This window comes from Lissotriton vulgaris, chromosome 10 (genome assembly GCF_964263255.1).
Source record: "Lissotriton vulgaris chromosome 10, aLisVul1.2, whole genome shotgun sequence".
Lineage (NCBI taxonomy): Eukaryota > Metazoa > Chordata > Amphibia > Caudata > Salamandridae > Lissotriton > Lissotriton vulgaris.
In genome coordinates, this window is record NC_141698.1 from 909,197,870 (window position 1) to 909,223,034 (window position 25,165).

General features: G+C 43.3%; 1 protein-coding gene across 1 annotated transcript in view; it reads right to left on the minus strand.

Moving 5' to 3' along the window:
- The window catches only part of LOC147688995 (ATP-dependent translocase ABCB1-like), an 856,748-nt gene that overhangs the window by 502,939 nt on the left and 328,644 nt on the right, over positions 1 to 25,165 (minus strand). The window contains exon 10 of the mRNA XM_086941881.1: positions 17,627 to 17,751. Coding sequence (XP_086798007.1) covers positions 17,627 to 17,751 — 125 coding nt within the window. The remainder of the gene's footprint in view (positions 1 to 17,626; positions 17,752 to 25,165) is intronic.

The following is a 25,165-nucleotide window of genomic DNA, read 5'->3' on the forward strand; positions in this document are numbered from 1 at the left end:
GATGCAGAGGCTGGCATGCATATGCCGCGAGTGTGTTAGATGATGAGTGCGAGCAAACCCTGACGCACCACAAAACCAAGTAGCAGGGGCATAATGGCATCCGCGTAGCGGGCGATGCTTGACAATTACTTAAAGTGCTGAGTGGAGACGTGACAGTGAGGGGAGGAAGCAACCAATTGGGACATGAGTAGAAAACTGACCAGATATACAACATGTTTTTTAAGTTGACATACAGCGACCGTACCACATGATGTGGGACTAACGGTTAAAACTAGCATCATAGGAAGATCACAGGTATGCCAACAGGCACCCTCGTGAAGGTAAACACAGCATGTCCTGAATACAGTTGGTACATCAAACAATCGTTTGGAAAATGGGCAACATATTTATCAGTGTCACTCTATGTTTTTATCTTTGTTGGTGTGTGTCTATGTGTCTGCAGATTTAAATACTGGAAGTATGCAGTAATGTGTGGCAAAGGAAACCCCGAGACCTGAAGAAGTTGCCGACCAAGATAGATAGGCAACGAAACATGTTGGCTTCTTATGGATTAAAACTAAGCTCAACTGTAGAGTGTAGGTTTTAATAGGAGTAGATACCCAGCACAGAATAAAGAATATCATATAGCTAGGGATATCTAACCCACTTTTAGATAGGGTGGAGCACCGAATAGCAGTTCTTGTACCCAGGGGGGTAGGTGCACATGAATGTAACTAGGTAGAATCACCTTTTTGAGTTGTTTATCATTATTTTCCCTTTTACATCATATTTACGTGCAATTTATTACATTTATGGTGGGAAGGAGCCAATGATGATAAGAGGAACAAACTGACGAGTACCAGTCAGCAGTTCCCTGGTGGTTGCTCCTGTGAGGTTCCTTCCTTCCACACACACATTTTTCTATGGACATGTAGTAGATTGCCTGGATGATAGCCACGCACCCACATGTAGACCCACACGGGTTTTTAGAAGGTATTAGGAAGGCACACCCTCTCAAAAGAAATATAGTGAGTGTTAGATTTAAGTGAATCCACATACATTTGTAGACAGGTGATGTTAGAAAGCATCTCCTATAAGGATTAGGACCCGGTTTTGTTGCTGAGCACATTTTGAGTGGAGGGTAGCCTGGGTCCTTAGTTTTTTCCCTGTGAGCTCCAAGGTGTGAGGACTTTCTGTGAAATTAGCCTGGTACACCTGTTTCAAGACAGCAAAATCCAGCTGCCACCAGACAAGTTTGTCGTCAGCTTGTGAGTATGCCTGGGCGTATTTTTAATAGCATGGCGTGATCTGCATTATTTTTGTATTCTTGTGCCTCAAAATGTATGTGCATGTACCAGGATTATGCCAGTAAATCATTTTGCCTAGCGATACTCCAGTTTGGGAACAGTTTGTAACAAAAGGTGCACTTAAGCAGCATATATTGGCATGAGTATGAGAGGCATCTTCCCAATGCAACTAGCATCTTCCCAACGAGTGAGTCAGTTCCTTCAAGAGGGCAGGCAAACAATCCAGGTTGAATTTACACTATAATGGAATGAGTTGTTAATTGTTTAGTGCTAAATAACAAATCTGAGCACAAACAACAGTTTTTCTAATGCAAGAGACCAGAAAATCTCATTGAAATTACATTTTTTGATTTAATTTTTATCTAAAGGATAATTTTCTGAATTTTTGAGCGTGAAGAGTATTTTCCTTTTTTCTTTTTTCGATTTAAATAGGAATATAGTGCCATACATACTGTAGCAACTTCCTCGTTTTGCCCTCAAAGCTCCTCCATCTGCTTTTTTCAATGTTGCATTCAAATGAAATGAGTGATGGAATGTTTGAGGTTATAAGCAGTCATGGTGAGAGTGCAAGGTATATTTAGTTCAATAATCAAAAATTGTAGTATGTCAGTATTTTTTTGGTTTTAAAACAATACTGTTTATAGTATCACAAAGCCTTTCATTTCGTTTCGTTTCAAAATGCTTTATTCGGTTTGTACAAGTACAACCATATAGCAACATACATCAATACAGTTTGAAAACATATTTGTGTAAGTTGAATAATGAAACTTATTTAAAATTACATCAATATCCATGCCAGTCTTGTTAAGTCCATAAGATATATCTCGTTACTATACAGAGTTAGATTTTGTCACTGTATATTATTTAGCAGCAATTAAGGTTTAGTGCAAAACACGCCAAGTATAATAGTGCAAATCAGAAGAGGCCTATAATGGGCATAAAGTGCAGTTGGTATGTGCAAAATATGCAAAGTTATAAGTAAAGTGCAACGTCTGTTTGGTCTCTTAGGTATTTTAGCAGCGGTTTGTTTACAAAGAATTTGAAAAAGACGTTAGTGCAAGAAAAAGTGCAAAGCCGGAAGATAATCATTATCAAGGATACAATCAACAAGTAAAAATACAGAGTGGATAAAATTCATATAAGAGAAATGCACATAGTTTAACAGTAACTCACAGTTGTTCATAGATGTGTTTACCAACGGGGGATAAAGGAAAGAAGGGGGCTCATATAATAATTGATTTCCTATGCCCAATACATTTAAGAATATAGATGGCTACACAGTCACACACATTCGGGGAGAACAAGTCAAACAACAATTGCATTGCAGCTCTTATATTACACGCAATGTATTCCAAAAATACATAAAAATAAAAATTACAAAATAGTAAAAAGTGGCAGATACTCTGTTTAGATTTCCCGTCGCATGGGCACGGACATGACCCGGGTTTTTTTACAGTAGGGAAAGCCACCAGATGGTGGACTATACCCAACCTCAGGCGTGCTAAAACAAAGCGATGGGAGTTAATATTAACAAATGTGAGATCGGATGAGAATCCTATGCTTAGATTATACTCCAGATACAGTTTAAACGTACTTTGCATAGCATACTTCTTCATTCTGATCCCTTTTGCATGATCCATAAAGGTGGTTTTAAGGTCACACTTCGTTAAAACTGATTCTGTTAAAATATCTTTAAAAATGTCCTGATCAAAAAGGATCTTGTACCAGGAGAAAATGTGTTTTAACCAGGGGATTTTCAAATGCTGATCCAGTTTAATACAGTCTAAAATTACTTCCTGGGTGAACTTAGTTTCTTCTTTAGCCCATATGGATCGCCAAAGGGAAAGAGGACGCAGTGCAATCAAATCTGTGGCATGATTTAAACCTAGCTCTCTATGAGTGATCTCATTTGACGCTGAAACAGGAAGACATAGTAAGCGTGTCAAGCACCTGTTTTCCTCTTGCTGGATGGATTGGGCAATCTGGGGATTATATCCCCATATCCCTGCTCCATATAGGGCAGAGGACATGCACCTTGAGTTGTAGATGGAAATCATCTCTCTTATTCTACGACCCCCCAATTTAGAAGCGAATCTGAAGATACAATTTGTGTTTCTAGTCATCTTCATGCCTACACAGGATTGCTCGTTTACCCATCTCCCGTCTCCTGAGAAGGTAATACCTAAATAGCAAAAATGTTGGACAGACTCAAGTTTATCCCCATCTAAAAAGAATGACTTGCTTTTCTTTAGTTTCTTTCCACAGGCCATGGTCATAGTCTTGCCATTGTTAATTTTAAGCTTTCTGCCCTTAATAAAAATGTGAAATTTCTCAATTAGCTTTTGAAGCCCATTCGCGGTCCTGGAAATCAGGACCGCGTCGTCCGCATATAAGAGGACGGGTATTTGTTTTCCATTAATAATGGGGGCATCAGCAAAAGATTCTTGTAAGGATTGGTCAACCTGATTTATAAAAAGGGAAAATAACAAGGGAGCTAGCACACACCCTTGTCGGATCCCTCTGCCGATTTTAAAGAAGGGGGTGCATTCTATGTCTGATCCGAATCTGACTTTGCTTGAAAGGCTGCTATTCATTCTGGCCAGTAGGTGAATGATCTCTGGGGGTGCGCCCATAGCGAGTAGTGTTGGCCAGAGCAGTGCATGTTCCACTAGATCGAATGCAGAACTTAGATCGGCAAAGCACATAAACAAATTCCCCTCCTTGGCTCTTGTGTACTTGCCGATAATAAGTTCAAGGTTCATGCACTGCTCCATGGTTCCTATACCTCTTCGGAACCCATACTGAATAGGTGAAAGGACATTTTTATCTTCAACCCAGGATTCTAGTCTTGCCAGAAGCACGCGACTCAGTATCTTTAGCCACGAGTCTAAGAGAGAAATTGGGCGATAGTTTCGTGCTTCAGCCCTTGAACCCTTTTTGAAGAGTGGCACCAAGATGGATTGACCCCATGAGGTTGGTAACTCATCCTCGATAGCAGCATTAAAGTAGCGTGTTAAAATAGGGGCCCATAAAGTGATCTCGGATTTGAAGAAGTCCACAGGGACCCCATCTGGGCCTGGGGCTTTCCCCCCCTTACTCTTCTCAATTGCCTCGATCACCTCATTTAAAGACACCGAAAACAATAATTTCTCCCATTTAAAACAGGTTGGCATATCAGTTAGGACATTAAGATTTGAAACAGGAATAAAATCATGAGTAAAATCAGAGTTAAAAATCTCAGTAAAGTGTACAATCCAGGCCTGGCAACTAACATGTGAGGTTAGTTCAGGAATATTGTCGTTCTTCAAGAACGGACTATTTACAGTGTCCCAAAAAAGTTTATGATCTTTGGTTTCTGCAGCCTGATCTAATTTTGCCCAGGCCTCATCCTGTAGTTCTTTCTTCCGGGTGGATAGTGCAATTTTATAGTTATGACGCTCTTCTCTAATCTTGCAGGAGTCTCTTGGTGTGGCATCAAGCAAAATTTTTAACCTTTTTAATGACTGAGCACAATTGTCATCAAACCACGCCGTCTTGACTTTTCTTGGTTTCCGGATATTGCGTGTCAGTGATTTCTCAATGGTTTTTGTTATAGTTAAAAATTTAGATAGCAGGGTTTGTGGGCGTGGTGTCGGGGATAGGCAGTACTCCACCTCTCCGCAGCAGTTTGTGATTACATTGGTAACAAATTTAACGGGGTCAACTTTGGTCCACATCACCCTCGTCCTGTATTCCTTTTGGTCCCCCAACCCAGCAGTTCGACAGTTACACTGTTGTGATCACTGGCCGTTTGTTCAATCACCCAAACATTGATATAGGTTACAGAGCAAGATACCATGATATGGTCAATAAAAGATTGGCTGTTCCTTCCATGGAATGTCGGACATCTGGCGTTGTTTGCATTCTTATTGCATTCAAGGAGTTCCAGGTCGTATTTAGCCAATAAGTTATTCAGAGCGCTGCCAAGGTTGTTATGAGGGAAGTGATTGTATACACATGTTGTTTCCCTTCCCGAGTACTCCTCCCTATGGCCGCATGCCCCCTTGAGTGCATAAGTACATGATTTGATATTAAAATCTCCTGCCCACAGTATGGCAGCTGGTTTGGGTGTACTTAGTAGCATTGCATCAATGGCCTGCTCAATATCAGAAATAAACATACCCTTTTTGTGCCCTGCAATATTGTTGTAAAAATTCACTATTATTAGGTCTCTATATCCGCTGTGGGCCAAACGCAAAACTGAAGCATGTTCTCCTAAGACTACCTGATCACTAACACAGAACTCAGTCAATGCGGTAGATATCAGAGTCACTAGCCCACCCTTGGCTCGACCAGCCTGGGAAGCCACAGCCAACACATTGAAAGACGTATATCCCTCGATGTGTACTTCAGCCCTATCCCAGGTTTCTTGCAGGCAGATTATGTCATAACCCTGTTTAATAAAATTGGCCCATATGGGGGTGTTTACCTTAGAAGCTAACCCAGCTATGTTCCACGTAATAGCCCTCAAGGTCTCCTCCACGGCTACTTGAGATGGATCAGTGACAGTTGTGGCTGATGGTATTATTGGGTTTCCCAGGTGATGTTACACAGTACATGTGATGTTTTCTGTCACGGTTAAATCATTTGGGCTTATTACAGGGGTATCTGTTGGAGGTTCCCCTACTGTTTTACCGGCCATTAACCTAGGGGCCTCAATTGCCGGAAGTTCTTCTACCGGGGTATTCTCGAGTCAATAATTTTCGTCTAAAGAATTAAATATCTGGAATCTATTTGATGTTGGGACTGCAAATTGACCATAGATGTTCGTTCCGGACCCAATGGTATTGTGGTTGTTAAAGTAGTTGGGGTTTAGCATACTATATAGGTTCATAGGATGTTGTGGAACATACTGATTATTGGGGTCATGAAAGGTCAGGGGGTACCCAACTGATTGCGCTGGAGCCTGCTGTACTAGAGGATAAGGTGTGTTAATTGCTCTAGGGTGTTTAAAATTCTGCACCGGAATCTTGAAGCCCACCAGATTTCTATAAAAGTAGTCCAGTGGGAACAGGGTGGTATTGTAATCGTTATCTGAAGGGATGGGCGCGTTCAAGATGGAATCTCTTGCCCATTCAGTGGTTTTGTAGTTTATGATTATACAGTCCCCGCTAATTTCCTTTTTGCTGGGGCCCACCCACCCTACCCTTTGAGTTGAAATGATCTGGCCTGCCCCACTTAGGGGGAATCCACAATTGTGGACAAGCCAGTGTAAAATTTTGTTTTTAAGTGTTTCACTATTTTCAAATTGGGAGCGTTTAAGTTTTGGGACGTTGGCAAGAATAGCCACGTATGGCCTACTTTCTGGTGGGAGATTGATCACAGCAGGAATAATATTATTATAGTAACTGCGCGCTGGTGGGTTCCCGCTAACTGAGGGGTGACCCGTGTGCATCTCTCCTCTTACCCTAGAGGAAGAGGATGTTGAAGGCCCATTGGAGGTATTGGCTGGGGTATTGGTGTGTAAATTTACGGGCTTTCCAGGAGCTGTCATAGGGTTCACATTTCTGGCGCGTGGAACCTGAGGTTTAGATGTGTTAATGACAGTCGTATTAGCCTTATTCGCAGTCGGTACATTCAAGGTGGTTTGGGTAACTTGTGGGCCCAGATGTCCGAGGATTTCTAATTTGGCTAAGCCCAATTTTTCCAGGTTTTCCACCTTTTTACATATTTGCTCAAGCTTGTCATTGAGGGGAGCAATAAGGAGCTTCATAGCATCCATGATGTGACCCATTATAGATTCCCCGTTGACTGTGGTTCCCAAATTTGACTGTGGTGGTTCGCTTCCATTGGTCTCTTCTGATAATGCTAGTGGTAGGGTTGCTTTCTTTCTTCTACCCCTTTGTTTGGTACACCCCCTAACGATGGTAGGTAGTTTTCTGTTATGCATGCGTCTGGATCTACGATGGACAGTGCCGTGATTAGTCGTACTATCGGCACTGCTGTTGTTAGAAAGGTCAATTGTGTGGATGGGATCTTCATTGTCACAGGGAATCAAGATTGCACTAGGCGCCTTGCTAGGCCCCGGTTCCTCAGATGATGTTACATTAATCTGTAAATTAGGAGTTAGGGACAGCCGGCTATCCCTATCTTGAAATACTGCTGGAAGTGTAGGAGGATCTTCCATCGGGGGTGGCGCAGGAGGCCTGTGTAAGATTGCATCAAGATGGAATCATTTGATAATGCTGTCACATTTATGTTATGAACATTACTGTTGGCAGGTTGTGCTATCTGCTGAATTAGGCAAGTACTGGGTGGTAGGGACAATCGTCTCTCAGTATTTTCGATGGCGTTCGCAACCACCACGATTGTCTGTTGGAGCATGCGATCAGTTGCAGTCAGTGTTGGTAACGGTGTTTTAGTTTGAGTGGTGTTCCTTGTGACGGAACGTGTATTAATGGGCGTTTTTCTTGCCGTGCTATTGGCGGTGGATTTAGACTCCATGGGGGCCATTTGTAGTATGCTTTCAACAACCGATATATAATACCTTGGTGGTCAGTGCTAAATTGAGCAGGGGGTAGTGCCCAGCCCAGACTCCTCAGGCCTCTGAGGGCCACAGAGGGCCCGCCCTTTGCCCGGGCTTAGCCCCGCGCGCGGTCCCGCGACGCGGGAAGGTCAGCCCCTTAAACAGCGCCTCCGGGCGCCAAGACTCGACGCGACTTCCGCTCGCGTCGCGGAGGCTTCTGGGAGTTGTAGTCTCAACTCCCCCGCTCTGCGGCAGACCCGGTGTTGGAGGGCTGCGGCGGGGGGAGGAGACAGCAGGCGCGGTGATGGAGGCTCAGGACCCCTTTCAGGCTTGGCTGGTGACAGATCTGGGTCCCGGGATGCAGACAGGCGAGCAGGAAGGCGGACAGGCGAGCAGGTAGGCTCGCACGCTGAAACACAGTTAGGCGCCAACCCCCGCTCCCCAGCAAGGCCAGCCCCTTAAACAGCGCCTCCGGGCGCCAAGCCTCGACGCGACTTCCGCTCGCGTCGCGGAGGCTTCTGGGAGTTGTAGTCTCAACTCCCCCGCTCTGCGGCAGACCCGGTGTTGGAGGGCTGCGGCGGGGGGAGGAGACAGCAGGCACGGTGATGGAGGCTCTTGACCCCTTTCAGGCTTGGCTGGTGACAGATCTGGGTCCCGGGATGCAGACAGGCGAGCAGGAAGGCGGACAGGAGAGCAGGTAGGCTCGCACGCTGAAACACAGTTAGGCGCCAACACCCGCTCCCCAGCAAGGCCAGCCCCTTAAACAGCGCCTCCGGGCGCCAAGCCTCAACGCGACTTCCGCTCGCGTCGCGGAGGCTTCTGGGAGTTGTAGTCTCAACTCCCCCGTTCTGCGGCAGACCCGGTGTTGGAGGGCTGCGGCGGGGGGAGGAGACAGCAGGCGCGGTGATGGAGGCTCTGGACCCCTTTCAGGCTTGGCTGGTGACAGATCTGGGTCCCGGGATGCAGACAGGTGAGCAGGAAGGCGGACAGGCGAGCAGGTAGGCTCGCGCGCTGAATCACAGCAACCACAAAGCCTTTCAAAAATGTCACTTTAACAATTCTTTCTGTGAATTCCTAGTTATTTGTTAATGTAAGCCACCATAGTATTACCACACCTAATTATAGTATCACTTTCACCTTTATTTTTTTGAGTGCCTTTCTGATAGCGGGCCTGTCCCTATGGGTTTTAAAATATGATGTCTCACAGGGCACAACCACAATGAAAAAGGTGAAAAGACTTTCAAACTTTTATCATGTACCAACTACCAGTCTATAAATTTCAGTTTCCACTTCAGAGAAATTGAAATAAATAAAAAAAACTTAAATACAGGAATCAACAGTGTATATATCATCAATCATTGCACCTGTATGTATAACCATGGTTGTTTTTGTTCCCTGTAATGGAGGATCACCTAGTATTGCTTCCAGAATATGAATAATTACAGCCTCCAAAGTTTAAACTATTGATTCCATTCCTACATCACACAATTACTAGCAAGCTCATATGTATAACACCATCCTTTTTATGTGAGATGGCCATTGGACGTGCGTTCGGAGTCAATCCAGGGTATAGTACCCTAATTACATATAGCCTAAATCAACATATATGCTGCACTTCAGTAAATCATTAGTACAACATAATTCAACAAAATCAAATATATATAGTGAAAAAAACAAAGGGTACATTATAGTTAGGAAATATAATTTAAACAACCCTTAGAAATTCACTAAAAAAGGCAAAGGTTACAGGGACATTAGGGTCAGGCTCACATTTGACTTGTACAAAACCAGAGAAATTCAGCAGTTATAGTTTAGTTACCTGAGCTAACTATAATTCATGTCCCCCCCATGCACTGCTTATGACCACAAATATTACATCACTCATGACATGGTCAGAGACATCACTCATGACATCTCAAACAACCTCCCTGATGATATCAGTGATGGCATCTCAAATTACATCACTGATGACATCATCCAGTGAACCACTTGCACATCCACTTACATCCATATTAACCCTGGGCAAAGTGCTACGCTTGCGTTGTTTGCGAAGATGCGCTATTTTGCACTACGCGAACTGCACGTAGCACAGTTCAAACACGCGCAGTGTAGCGTAGTGCTATCTCAGAAAAAACAATGGTCCAAACCGAATTGTTCATTAAATCAATAAATGATGTGCTCACAGTTAAACATTTTTCATTATTCAATGAGTGTTTTGAATTAATCTACTCTGTAGAATTGATCAGTGAAGTTTTGTTTTTCAAATACAATAAAGCAACTACCTGAAAAACTAGATTTATTCCAAAAAGGAGTTTTTAATAAATTACTGCATCACAACAAAATTAATTATATACATTTTTTGCATCTTAAATGCTGACGGTAAAAAGGGGAGCAACCTGCTTCTAAAAAGGGGGAGTGCCAGAAAAGGAAAAAGGTGATTGAAGGAAAGGGTGTAAGCCTCAACGTAAAAGTGACATAAGGTTTGGGATAAATGAAAAAACAAAAGCTGTAAAATGTCCAGCTGGTTATATAATAAGGCCACTGTTGTTTGTTAATTTTCTATCATTTATACAGTCTCAACTGGCATGTATAATGAAATTTCTCAATGAATAGTGGTCCTGTTTTTTATAAAAAGAAGAAGCGTCGACGTTTCGACCCGTCTTGGGGTACAGGGGTAACTCGGAACCTCAACCTGCGGGTCTTCCTCAGGACGTGTATGACACAACCTTCATACCGTAGCTATTCAAATTTGTGAACCTAGGGTAAATCAAGGCAATAATCAGGGAGTTGCAAGGATTGGAGATTTTTAAAAAGGCGGGGAGCTCTATTTTCCGCTTACCTAAAATATTTCTTTAGGGGGTGTCCTTGGTCCTCCTACACCTGGATGGACGAAGTATGTGCTTGATCGTTGTATGCCCCACACCTATAATTAATAAGGTGTAATCGGTCTATCAGAGTAAGTTCTCAGTCTACATTCATAGTTGTGAGACTTCCTACAGTACTATAGGGTTAACTTACCAACTGAATTGGGGGTAGCCGCGTGTCGTAATCAATCTTGGGCGTAAACAGAAAGTGGGGGGCCAATTCCAGAACTTTTTGGTTGCAGACACAGCTCACAGACAGACACCGTCAATTACTATAGGAGACACATGGAATGTGTGTTACCAAGATGCCATTCTAAAGTGTATGATTGGTGGTTTCACAAGACAAACCAGGCATTGCCTACCTTGTCATGTCTTACGTGGCCATCACTCACTGGAATGTTTACTCGGGTAGTATACTGCTCACAACCAGACACCGGTAATTACTGAAAAGGGGGGCACATAAAAAATGTGTGTTACCAAGTGCCGTTCTAATGTGTGTGACACGCGGTTATTAACACAAACGTGATGTTGCCTACCTTTATGTGTCTTCTTTGGCCATCACTCGTGGAAATGTTTACTCGGGGACACTGTTCTAATCGGCACCGATTGGCGCTGAAAAAGAACGAACATAAGTGTTATAACCTCGAAAGGGGTGTGCGCGCATAGTGACTCGTGATTCCTGAGTTTACAGCACCGGGAGACATACCTTGCCGAGTTGCGCGTCCGCTGCTGGGAATTCCACAATGCCAGGTACAGCCACAGCGTAGTGACATCATACAAACGTATTAGACGTTCACAAGGGAATGGACATAAAGAAAGGACTCCCCCAAGGTGTGAGCTCGATCAGGCTCTCAATGGTAGCTGGTTTTAAAAAAAGAGAAAAGACTTCCAGGTTTTGATAAGTCATCGATATCCAGTCCCTAATGGACAATAGTGAGACCACCATACTTCAGGGGATATCGCCAAGGAAATTCATGAACGTCATAAATTCAGTAATGAAAAAATAGTCAAATTTATGATAGATCATCTATTATTCAGTATTGCAACCTGTTTGTTAATTTCTTCGTACTCATTGAGGCCCTGTTTGATTGTGTCGAATAAATGTATAAATCGACACTCTCGAAGATTCAGTATTTGATTAATGTCTCCTCCTCTGGGGTTTGGTGTTACCTTTTCAAGAACGCACCATTTCAGGCTATCAGGTGCGTGTTCGAATTTGGTAAAGTGCTCCACGAGTGGTGCACCCAAGGTTTTACAATTGATGCGACTGATATGTTGTAATATTCGGCACTTTACCCTTTGAATCGTTTGGCCGATGTACAAAAACCCACATGGGCATGTAATCGCATAGATGACCCCACTGGAGTTACAGTTGCTATGTTCTTTTAACGTATGCGTGTGATTTTTATGCCTGAATTGTTTAATTTCTTGAGTTAGGGGGCATGCCTTGCAATTGCCGCATTTCACGTAGCGTAGTGCAGCGGTCATTTTTGGCTTGCTCGCAGTCCTCAACGTCAAGTTGACTACTGCAAGCAAGCGAAATGACTTCCCGGCAAGACTTTTTCCTCATTCGCGCTCAGCAACATCAAGTTGCCGATCACGATCATGAAAAATAAACCTCCTGGCGAGATTCTCAACGCGGGAAGGTCAGGTTTCTCATAGAGAGTGGTTGCGTATTCTTGTGACCGCTCGTAATGAGAAACTACCAGTCCACGTTGAGAAAGCTGCCGCTCGAGTAAAAATCAATTCGAGCAGCAGAAAACTACAGCTTGCACTGTGCAAGATGCCGTTTTCAATGATTGCACAGTGCCGGATGCTTGTCAGCACTGTGCAATCATTGAAAACGGCCTCTTGCACAGTGCGAACAGGGTACTACACGGTTCACGTAGTTCTACGCGTAGCTCGCTTAGTGCGAAGTGCACTTTGCGTAGCTACGCGTAGCGCTACTCGCAAATTACGCCCAGCACTGAATATACAACATTCCATACACCAATTATCACACAACCACTGACATACCATTCACAGGCCCATAGAAACACTCACACACCTACTCATGGATCAATCAAGGCACTCACACAAACTCACCCATACACCCAGTAACCAAACCAGTAACTTCACATTAACAGACACTAATGCACCGACTCACAGAACTATAAAGGCACACACACATCAAGACATATAAACATTTACATACACGCACATGTACCTATAACACGACTGACACACTGAGTCAGTCAGCCATACACCTACTCACACATTAACTCTCTCACCTATACAGTCACTCATATAGCCACTCGCTGATTCATAAATTGGCTCACACATACACACACATATCCAAACATATACTAACATATGTATTCACTCACATATATAGTTTCTAAGACAAGCAGTCATACATTCTCACTCACAGTAACTCACCAAATAAGCACTCACATATCCAGTCACTCACCCATATGTTTATTCAAGCACCCAGTTAATAGCTGATACGCTCAGTTTCATCTACATTCATGTCCCTGGACAACCACTCATGTATCCTATTACTCACCAATACAGACACTTAGGTACCCCCATAGCCACCATTCACCCACTCATGCAGTCTCACATTCACCATTTCCAGCAGCTGACATAGCTGCACCCTCACACATACAGCTACTCATTCATCCTCTTATTCACTTTTACAGCCACTTTTCACCTACTCTCTCACCCATACAAATACTCATACAGCCTCTCACATATTCATACACAAACTCACTCATGTATACAGTCTCTCACATACCCACTCACTATTTCCATACACCATATACACACCCACAGACTCACCCATACATACACTCCTTCAGCTATTTACCTTACTATATATATTTTCCATATATATTTAACACTCAGTAAGATTTAGAAAACAAAATCACTGGATATAAGTAATATAATGAGTGATGTCATTTGAGATGTCATCAGTGATGTCACTTACCATGTGCATTGCAGGGACGTCGTTAGCTCAGGTAGCTATAACTTCTGGATTTCAATCGTTTTGTACAAGTGAAATATGACCCTAACTATAATGTCCCTGTAACCTTTGTTTTTTCAGTGAATTTCTAAGGGCTCTTTAAATTATATTGCCTAGCTATAAAGTACTTGTAACCTATGTTTTTTTCACGGAATATATATGAAGGTTTCTCTAGGTGCTGCCTGAGTTAGTGCCCAAAATCCACAGCTATCCACTCTCCAAAAAACAGGTCAGTTTGAGTGGAAAAATGTAATGTGTCCATGTTGCGTTTTAGGCCACTTCCTGTCTCGGACACAATGTCTACCCATATAAGTGAGGTACCAATTTTATTGGAAGATCTAAGGGAATGCTAGGTGGATGAAAGTTGTTGGCTTTTCACAGATTCCAGAACTTTACATCACAGAAATGTGAGGAAAATTAGTTTTTTTGTCAATGCTTGTGGTTTGCAAGGGATTCTGGATAAAACATCCTGGTGAGAGCCATACAAGTTAGCCTATCCTGTATTCCCCTGGTTGTCTACTTTACAAAAATGTACAGGTTTGCTATGCTTCTTTAGATACAGGCTGATCTAGGTCCAAACAACCACAGCTAGCCACTTTGCAAAAAACTTGTCAGTTTTGAGTGGAAAAGTATGATGTATCCATGTTGCCTTTTGAGCAGTTTCCTGTTGCAGGCACTGGCCGACCTGCACAAGTGAGGTACCATTTTTATAAGAAGACATGTGGAAACAAATACAAGTAGGATATGTGGAATTACCAATTGAATATTGCTGCATTTGTACCTTCCAAATCTAAGCCAGAGTGTAAGAAAGAAAACATTTTGAAATATACCCTCTAAATCATATGCTCTTATGGGTACCCACTAATTCAGATGTGTACAAGTTACCACTTGTCATATACTGCATATCTTGTGCCCATTTCAGAAATGCATAAGTCACCTTGATATCTATTTTGGACTATATATAATTCACAGCAAACACAAGCAGAAGATGGACGGAGCACTAAAACTTTTCAGGCACTCACCCCCAGTATCTGACCTGGGTTGAATCCATCGTCATTCTTTAGCTCACTTCACCCCCTCCGTTCAGACCCAGTTATATTCAAATCAGTCTTGACCCTGTACCTCATGGGAACAATCCAGCCCAAATTGCCAAGCCAGGTCTTCCCTGAGCTGCAAATCAGTCTTGACCCTGTGCCTCATGGGAACAGTCCAGCCAGAACTTCCAAGCCATGTCTTCCCTGAACCGGAATCAAGCATCCTGGGACTGGTTTCTGGGTAACACCCTTCATCAGCCAGGCTAGCTTGAGTTCAGTGGCAAAGTGAGCGAGGGACCCATGTCTTGATTCAATCCAGTTCTGTGACTGGGGGTGAGTGTTTGAAAAGTTTCAGTGCTCCGTCCATCATCTCCATGTGTTTGCTTTGTTTGCCCTAAGTTGGCATGTTATGCCCAGACGTGGGTTCCTTGCTCACTTTGCCACTGGATTCAAGCTAGCCTGGCTGATGAGGGCTCTTAGCCCGAAACCGGTATGAGGATGCTTGTTTCCGGTCCAGGGACGACATGGCTTGGCATTTCGGGCTGGACTGTTCCCATGAGGCCCAGGGTCAAGACTGATTTGCATATAGCTGTGTCTGAGCTGGGGTGGCGAAGTGAGCTAAAGAACCATGATGGATTCAACCCAGATCTTTGACTGGGGGAGTGTGTCTGAATAGTTTCAGCGCTCTGTCTATCATCTCCTTGTGTTTGCTTTATATATAATTCACCATATGAGTTAGTCTATACTCAGTACACATTGAAAGGAGTTAGAGGAGTTAAGGATTGGGACAATGGGTAATGCAGCTGTGCTGTGCTGTGCATTTAAAGCCTAACACCTCTTTTGAGAAGCACTGCAAGGGGTTGCAGTCTCCCCATCAGTGCTGGTTAAATTCAGCATTTTTGGAACATTTAGTAAGGTGGTGCAACTGTGAGAACAAAGGTTTTTAAAGTAGTCCAGCTCCTTGCAGAAGTGGCAGTGATTAGCAGCAACAATGCTATATAATTGAGGCAAAACGTCATGCTACATAATTGACACAAAAATATCATGGAGATTGTGGCTTATTTTGGGCACAAATAACCCCAGCCAAGGTAGAGGAAAGTTTGCTCATTGTAAGATGCTGTTCTCTGACCTTAACACTACCCCTCATGGGATATGAGATGTTCAATGGCTCTTGGGGCCATATTTATTATCTGTTTTGCATCACTCTTGTGCAGTGCAATGTGGCGCAAATGTGACGCAAACCATTTTCCTGAAGACATGCAAAGCCACTTTGCGTGGCTTTGAATGGCTTAAGAAATGCGAGAAACGCAAAGCAGTGCAAATCGCTGTGTTTCATTATGCTGCACATGGGAGGAGTTCCTTGGGTGTTCCCATGTACCTCCCATGGATTTTACCACATTTCCAGATTTACCAAACCTGATAAAACTGGGAATGTGTCAAAAAGATACGTTTTTCCTCTTTCTAAAGAGTGCAGCATTCTGCAGCACACATAGAAAAAGAAAAAGTCTTCCAGGATTTATTTTGTGCATGAAGCATGGCCAGACTGGGAACCCAAAGCAGCCCTGGCAATTTAGTCAGACCAGCCCCCTCCTGGGGAGTGGGGGTTGCACATGTGTGCACCGCTGCCTTTCATACTGGGGGTCGATGTTGCAGCACTAGTCCCCAGTAATAAAACTAGTCATCACTGCTGAAAAACTAGCCCCCACCATTCCAGCCTCAAGGGGAAATGCTTGATGCCCGCTATGGCTAGTTTGGCTCTGGCAAGAAGGTGTCCTTTCCTGCACAAAAACAATACAACACAAGCACCCTTTCACCAACCTGTGCTGCTGCCAAAACGGCGCAAGGGGAAAGGACATGAATGCGCCATATTGGATAAACATGGCACATTTGTGCCCTTTTCCTGTGATGCAGGGCAGCATAGCAAGGTGACGTGCTGTACTGCCCTGCCGTACATAATTCCTAAATATGCCCTTTGGGTTATTATCTCATTTCACTTTCTTGCTAAGTGCTTTATAAACTGTAAGTTTACTCTTAGGGTTGCATTCATGATAGGATTAGATATACAGTAAGTACCAGAATAAAAAGAGTGCCAGAAAAAGAAGTGCATTATGACAAGCTAAGGCTACAAGGCATAACATAGTGTGCTACAGAATGCATTATCATTGTAGCATATGCATGCTTTGTTAATCGGACAACTGCTTTCTTACAAGCTTTTTCAAAGTCACTAGATCTGCTATATGAACTGAAAATGAAGTCAAACTCACGTAGTTTGTCAATGCTTAGTTATTAATGTTTGCTTAGGTACCCAGGGCTAATAGCGTATAATGACATGAGTTTAATTGTTACGTGTAATTTAATGTATTTATTGATATATAAATAAACTTAAATATGTTCTGGGCCATGTAGCATTCATGGCTTCTGTTTTTGTATATTTATCGAGGTTCACACCTGGTTATTGGTTAAGTTGGTAATTCTTCTATTGGCAGGAGACAGTCAATTACTTGTGTCTAAAGGTGCCGATTGTGTACACTTTACGGTTTGATTTTGTATTCTTTAGCGATCACACTAAGCCACTGGGACATGTGGAAGCTGGAGAACATCTCCCAGCTGCCTACCTCTGAACAACGAGTCCCAGCATTTCATAGCACATTATAAGATAAATCCCTGAAGAGAGCTGGACCCTGTTGAAGTAGAAAGTGGCAAAATATAAAATAGTTTAACTATAAATACGGCAAATTAGATTTATTTTAATAATATTTTTTTTTTACAATGGTATGTAGAGTGTTACCATTATGATGTATTCTGCTTGTAAAGTCTTTTCAAACACTATCACTTACAAGCGCCTTGATCAATTGATTGTAAAGTGCAGAGTACAGGAGTACATTCCACATTTTCTTAAATACTGTAGTTGTGATTTGAAAAACAAAACTTACCTTGCCAGTGCTTTTTTCTGACCATTAAAGGCAACAACAGTCCTTACTGAAGACAGAACTTCCTCTGCCACAGCTCCTGATTTTGCAGAGGCAGATATTTCCTTAGCGGATATTGATCCTAGGAGCTGTAAAAGAATGCATATAGGAAAGTAGGTTAAAATGAACTCACTCGTCATCTCAGGATGTTTTCTGGGAAGTCTTTCCTTCCCTTTTCTTACTTTCAGTCCTTTAGAGCTCCTCTTAATGGTGAACACAGATGGGGAGGTTTTAGCCTTTTGTACTTGGGGGAAGCAGATAGTAGGGGCGGTACATTGGCGAGTACACGGACCACACTTTGATGTACACAGATAGGCTCACATTGACATAGTATTTAGGTGCTCTCTGTAACCGTCACTTACATAATGCCTGTGCCATACGTCACACCAAAACCTTGGTAATTTGCGCACAAATGTCCTTACAATCCCTTGAAATATCAATAAAAAGAGTTAAACCACACACCAACAAACAAATAAATAATAAATAACATTGATGCGGACAGGGAAAATGATCCAGGTGTTGCTCCAGTGGAGGGAGCAACATAAATAGCGGCCCCCTGCGGCAGAAGTAATTCTAGCTCCCACTGCATGCGGAAGCCGGGTGGGGCTGTAGGACCCTGGGTCCCCCATCATTGTGCATGGCGGAGACCCTGGGTGTGCACCAGGGCACACAAGTAAAAATAATGAGGGCCCTGGGGGATGGGGTTGAGGGCCCATAATAGGCTCAGAGAGAGACTTGGAAGTCAAAATCCCCGGTTCTCTGCATGGTGATGGTAATCCTCATTATACGTACATTATACATCAAGAAATGCAATTTTGGTAGCTGACTGAGCAAGACTGAAGCAAGACTGAATTTTATGTCCAATGTTGACTTGATAGTAAAATTCCCTATTAAAGCAGAAGTAATTTTGCTTTAATAGGGAATTTTACTATCAAGTCAAAGGGGTAGCCATGGGCTGCCCCTTTGCACCGGAGCTAGCAGTACTCTTTATGTCTATGTACGAAAACACCTACATACATAATACCAACCCATTTTTTTTTTTGTTGAGAATTTTATAGAGCGCACAGCGGCCCCAACGGTGCGTCCCGGCGCTGAAACTCTGAAAAGTCAAGTCAAAGATCTTTTTTCGGAATAAAACATCCATAAAAGTGCATAACAAATACAATGGCAATGAATACAAAAATGAACAACTAAAATTTAGTCTATCTAATTCTACAACAATGCAGGTACATATTAAAAGAGGACAATATATGTAATTTAAAAATTAGATCATCTAAAAATAGCGACAACTATAAAATGTGGAACAAAGACAAAGGTAAAATCAGGACAGATGTATGTGCAAATTACAGATGTGCAAATTGTTAAGCGATACAAAGTGCAAAGTGCAATGTACAAATTTTAGTAGCTCGCGAGCGAACGGCGGCTTTAAGGAAACAGCTCACTCTAAATATTATTTCATCTGATCCTAACATTAATAAATTCCTCAACGCTATCTTAAAATCCAACAGGTCATGTTTCCGACAGTATGGCATTAAATAATGGACAGTAAACAGTTTATAAATACCACAAAAAAACATAAAGTGCATAATACTTTGTTTCTTAATCGGGTTACACGGACAGCTTAAGGTTTCCAAATGTTTGTTATAACCCAAAGGAAAGTTTAGCAGATTTACGATGATCCCGTCCCGAAAACGGAACAGTAAACTCCTGTTCCATCTACCAAGATTTAAACGTAGGTATTTCTGGGGCGGGGCAGGGTAACAAGCAGGGGCCTCCAAATGGCCCATATACTTTGCAACTGTACACTTTGGGAAATCGCTACTTTCCCGCACTTCTCTATAAAGGTTATACAGAGCCCTTTGAATCAGAATCTTATGTGAGCGGTCTATGAGATTGGGAGATGTAAACAGGTGTCCTTGCCCTACACTTATTAGACATTCATTCACGGCTTTCAACCTTGGTATACAATGTGCCCTGTCACATTTTAAACAATCTGAAATTATGTCACGTGTCAATGAGGCTGCAGGGTACTGCCATATCTTTAGCCAAAAAAGGACCGGTCTTGATCTGACAAGGTCCTCTATATAAGGGATATTTAATTCACTGTGGCATATGTAGTTTGAGGCACAGATGACTCCACCCAGCACCTTCCGACAGAATCTATTTTCTTCTGTCTGGATATGGAGACAATTTGTATGTCCCCATACCTCTGCGCCATAGGTACATGTTGGGATGCATTGGATTTGATAGATCTTTAGTAAAGGCGTAATCACATCAGCATGATTAGGTTGGCGCAGGGAAATTATTGAGTTGATCGCTTTACCTAATTTATTCATCGCATAGGAGACATGTGGTTGCCAAGAACCAGTGTTAGAGAACAACAGCCCCAAGTATGGGAAAGTGCAGGTGCTTTTTAAAACATTTTGCCCTGACATGATCTCAATAATTTAATTTTATACTTTTTTGGACCACAGGTTATAATAAGTGATTTTTTAAAATTTGTGGTTAAACCTAAATCAGCCATAAAAGTAACAAAACCTGAAATTAAGATACGCAGTGCCTTTGGGGTGCGGCCCATTAGGACCGCATCGTCCGCGTAAAAAAGGGTAGGTATGGGAGTGCCATTTACATACGGTACATCTTTTGTTAGGGTACTCAGGGAACTACTCAGCTCATTAATGTATAGGATAAAAAGCAGAGGGGCCAGAACACAATCCTGTCTGACCCCCCTGCCGATTAAAATATCACTGGAAACTTTGCCCGTGTGGTTAATGCGCACACGGGCTCTTAGGTCGCTATGGAGGTAAGATAAAAAGTAAACTAAATAATCATCTAAACCATAATTAAGTAGGACGGACCATAAACGGGAGCGATTTACAAAATCAAAGGCAGAACTCAAATCCATGAAACCAGCTGAATCTTCCTGGGTGGCTGGCAGTCAGTCCAAGGTGCCCTGGTCAGATAGTGCCGAGAATCTATTATATAACGGAAACAAGGGGGGTGGTTGCAACATTCTATGTGGGGGTCTGTAAAAGTAACTCAGAGGTAAGGGGGTCACCACAGTAGCTTGGCCGTGCTGGTTGTAATTCTTGGTTAATAAGAATTTTACTGTGCCCGGGTTCCTGAAGTTGATTGTAATACAGTCTCCGTTGATGTTTTTGAACAGAGGTCCAACCCAGGTCACCCGGCGTGCAGAAAGAATTTTGTTGGATATGTCATAGCCGACCCCCTTATGTTTAGTTAACCAGTCAATGCATTTGTTATGTAACTGGACCCAGGATTCTCCTTGACCCTCCCTAAGCGGTGGTATGCCAGCCAGAACCAAGACGTAAGGGCAAGCCTCAGGAGGAAGATGTAAAGCAGGACCTTGATGTTTTATCGGCAAGTTGTCCTCCGGTTGTCCCCTGTCCTGGCCAAGGTTGGGAGATACCTTCTGCTTGGCTGTGCCTCTGGGAGGATTACTCTTCTGGGTATTATTGATGGAGTTTGTGGTGCAAGGTAGAACGGAGGGTGGCAAAGGGATGGATGGCGGAGTTGAAGCAGAATGGTTTTGCCTTTTATTTACTTCCCTCAGCGGTAAAGTAGGTATAGAGGGGGTACTAGTTTAGCCATAGCTGGATTACAGTTTATGGTGGGACCTCCGCTAGATAGGGCGCTAGTGATAGTCTCTAAGTGTTTTAACAGACGTTCACCTCTAATTTGGTCTAGGCAGGCCATACCTTTCCTCTTTGCTTCTTCGTTTTTCACGAGGGTTTCCAGTCTATCAAGTCTCTTAAAAATAATATTAAATTGTTTGATCATTTGACCTTCCAATTGCTTAATAATTGTATCAGCAATGGTCTCTATAAGGTTTCCATTGGATTTAGATTGGAGAACTCTGAAAAACAAAGGGAGGTCATTGGGGCAGATATCCAAATTTAGGAAGAGAATAGATGTGTTTTCAGGGATTTACGGAAGACTAATTCTGTCTGACAAGTGCGTAAGGCTAATGGAAGTTTGTTCCAGCATTGAGAGGTACAGACCTCAAAGGTTTTGCCACCAGCCCGAGATCGTTTAAATCGGGGGTTTTCCAGTAAATGGAGGGTATTGGACCGTAGAATCTTGGAGTTGGCATAGGGTCGAAGGATGTTTTTGAGGTGTGCCGATCCCTTGCCTTTTGAAGCTCGAAAGGCCAGAGTCATGGCCTTGAACATATATCTTTTTTCTATGGGCAGCCAATGTAACTTGCGGAGATGAGGAGTAATATGGTGTCTGGCCGGGATTCTCTCAACCACCCGTGCGGCGGCGTTTTGGACCGTCTGGAGTTTGTGGCAGAGGCCCGCTGTGATACCAAGGTAGAGAGCATTAGCATAATCAAGATGGGATATGATCAGGGCCTGTATCACAGTCTTACGGCAGTCTGCCGGCAGATAGTTGATGAGGCGTTTTATGATTCTAATCTTGGCGAAACAGGAGGTTGCTACTGTTTGCACCTGATTTTTGAAGCTAAGTTGAGTGTCCCAACGGACTCCGAGATTTCTCACTGAGTCTTTAGGGATGGGAGCTAGGCTCAAGTCTTCTGGCCACCATATACTGGAATCCAAGGGGGATGATGTATTGAAAAAAAGGATCTCTGTTTTTCCGGCGTTGAGCCGGAGGGAATTGGTATCCATCCAGCTCGAGATGTCCCTGAGACAGGATTTCAAAGGATCAAAAGCAGAGGCAGAGTGGGAATCGAAAGTGAAAAGAAGCTGGATGTCATCAGCGTAGGAGGTAGATTTGATCCCCGTCTGTGCAATCAGCTTGGCCAGAGGGGTGAAATACATGGTAAAACGGAGCGGGCTCAGGGAAGAGCCCTGTGGGACTCCCCATTTGAGTGGTCTGGCCAGAGAAGAAAAAGGGGGTGTGAAGACCTGCTGTGTGCGGTCCGAAAGGTAGGATGAAAACCATTTCAGGACAGCGCCACCCAGCCCAAGGTCCTCCAGTCTTTCCAGTAGGATTTTGTGAGAGACGGTGTCGAATGCTGCCGATAAATCCAGCAGCACCAACACCGCCCTCGATCCTTGGTCAAGCGTCCACCTCACCGAGTCGGCCTTTTCAATAAGGGCCGACTCGGTGCTGTGGCCCGACCTAAAGCCGTGCTGGGAGTCGTGGAGAAGACCATTGGTTTCAATGTATTTCGACAGCTGGGAGTGTGCCAGTCTTTCCAAGATCTTAGCTGGGGCAGACAGGAGAGAAATAGGCCTGTAATTACTGGGATTGTCTGGATCTAGGTTGGGTTTCTTTAGGATGGGAACTAAGGAGGCATGTTTCCATTTGGCAGGGAAACAGCCCGTTCTGAGTGAGTCATTCCAGATGAGATTGAGGTAGGGGTTGAAAAGGGATGCATGTTTTTTATATAGCTTGGCAGGCCAGGGGTCTTTGGGTGAGCCTGATTTGCATTTGGTTAGTTCGGCCAGAGAGTCTACTTCTGATATGGTGTCAAATTCGAATAGGGTGGGTAGCTGGGGCGAGAGGGTAGAGAGTTTCTTTTTTTACCCTACGGTTTTGGGGAGGGGGAAAGAGGAATAGATGGCCTCAATCTTATCCTCAAAGAATTTAGAGAGTTTGTCGCAAAGCGACTGGGAGGCGGGCTGAGTACGAGTCAGCGCAATAGGGTTTGTGAAGGCTCTCACTATGTTGAAAATTTCCCTAGGGCCATTACTGGCAAGTTGGATTCGGGATGCCAGAAAATCACGTTTGTGTTTTTCAATCATTCTCCGATATTCTTTAAGGGCTGATTTGTAGGTAATTTTGCTGTCCAGGGAGAAGTTGAGTCTCCAAAGGCGGTCGAGGGATTTACAGGAGGCCTTTTTCTGCCGCAGCTCATCAGAGTACCATTTAACCAACATATTGGGACCTGGCTTCGATTTATCGATGACGTGTTCATGGTGTGGACAGGAGGCAGTAACAACTTGTCCTTGTTCCACCAATGGTTAAACTCCAGAACATTGGACATAAAATTCAGTCTTGCTCAGTCAGCTACCAAAATTGCATTTCTTCATGTAGAGGTGTTCCCCAAAGCAGGCAAACTGGCTACCACTTTATTCATTAAACCCACCGATAGAAACAAAGCCCTATTGTTTGACAGCAACCATCCAAGAAGTCTCAAAGAAAACCTCCCTTACGGACAGTTTCTGCGTGTACGCAGAAACTGTACGTATAATGAGGATTACCATCACCATGCAGAGAACCTGGTGTCTAAATTATGTGATAGGGGGTACCCTAAAAAACTAGTAAAAAACTGCATGAGGAGAGCTCAGTGGACCCGTAGAGAGACACTCTTGGAATGGAAAAAGAAGTCTGATTTGAAACGACAAGTGTGTGTCACCACTTTTTGCGCAAATGCCAATCAGCTTAAACGAGTCATCGGACAAAACTGGCACCTGGTAAAGAACTTGGATGCCAGTTTAAAAGAACCTCCACTTTTTGCCTTCAAGAAGGAAAGTAGTGTAGCTAATCATATAGTACGAGCAGCCATGCCAGCCCTGATGCAACCCACGCTACGCCAAATGATGGGCATGCCCCCAGTGACAGGACACCACAAATGTGGTACCTGTCTCTGCTGTGAATCAACACTTGAAGGGTCATTATTCCAGCATAATGGAATTTCATGGAAGCACAACGCCTTCAGTAACTGCAAATCAAAGTTTGTTGTATTCAGTATAAAATGCCCCTGCGAACGCCTCTGCATAGGAAAAACAAACCAAGAGGTCCGCCAACGCATTTCTCAACACAAATCAAGATTAAAAAGAAAATTGGAAAATGCCCCATTGGTCCATCATTGGACAAGAATGCAACATCAAATCAGTGACCTGAGGTGGACAGTGATATCTAGGGTTGAAAAAGATCCCCGAGGAGGCGACTGGAACCTTAAATTGTCTAAAAGAGAGGCATTCCTTATAGTAAAATTCAATACGGCAACATCAGGCCTGAATGAACTGAGCAAAATCTTTAAACTTTAATAGGCTATGCATCATTTGACCATAACTGTTCCCTTCCAGACCTCGCAACTATCTGTGCCATTGAAGCCTATCATCCTATAGGCGTTTGTATACCATCTTTCCAATCCTTCGGCGTATGCCCCTTGTCAAAAACTGAGGATCCGCCCAGATCCTTATAGTTGATCGCGTGTTGAGAAGTGTACATACATGCTAATCCATCCATCCTATTTTCCGGCACTTGCTCCTTGCCATAAATAGAGGACCCGCCCCCCCGCCTTCGTCTGACTTCTAGTTGTTTTATGAAACTTCTCTTAGCCTTTGTATTTGAACAGGCTACAGCTCCAAGAAGGCTGTGATCCCACGCTGGCCGCACACGGCCTTATTTGTAAATGCCCCTTTTTTCGATTATGTTTTATGAAACTTTTCTTAGCCTCTTTATTTGAACAGGCTCCAGCTTCAAGGAGGCTGCGCTCTCACACTTGCCGTAAACGGTTTTTCCACCACTCCCTATTTAGAGGTGGCACTAAACAATTCACGCCCT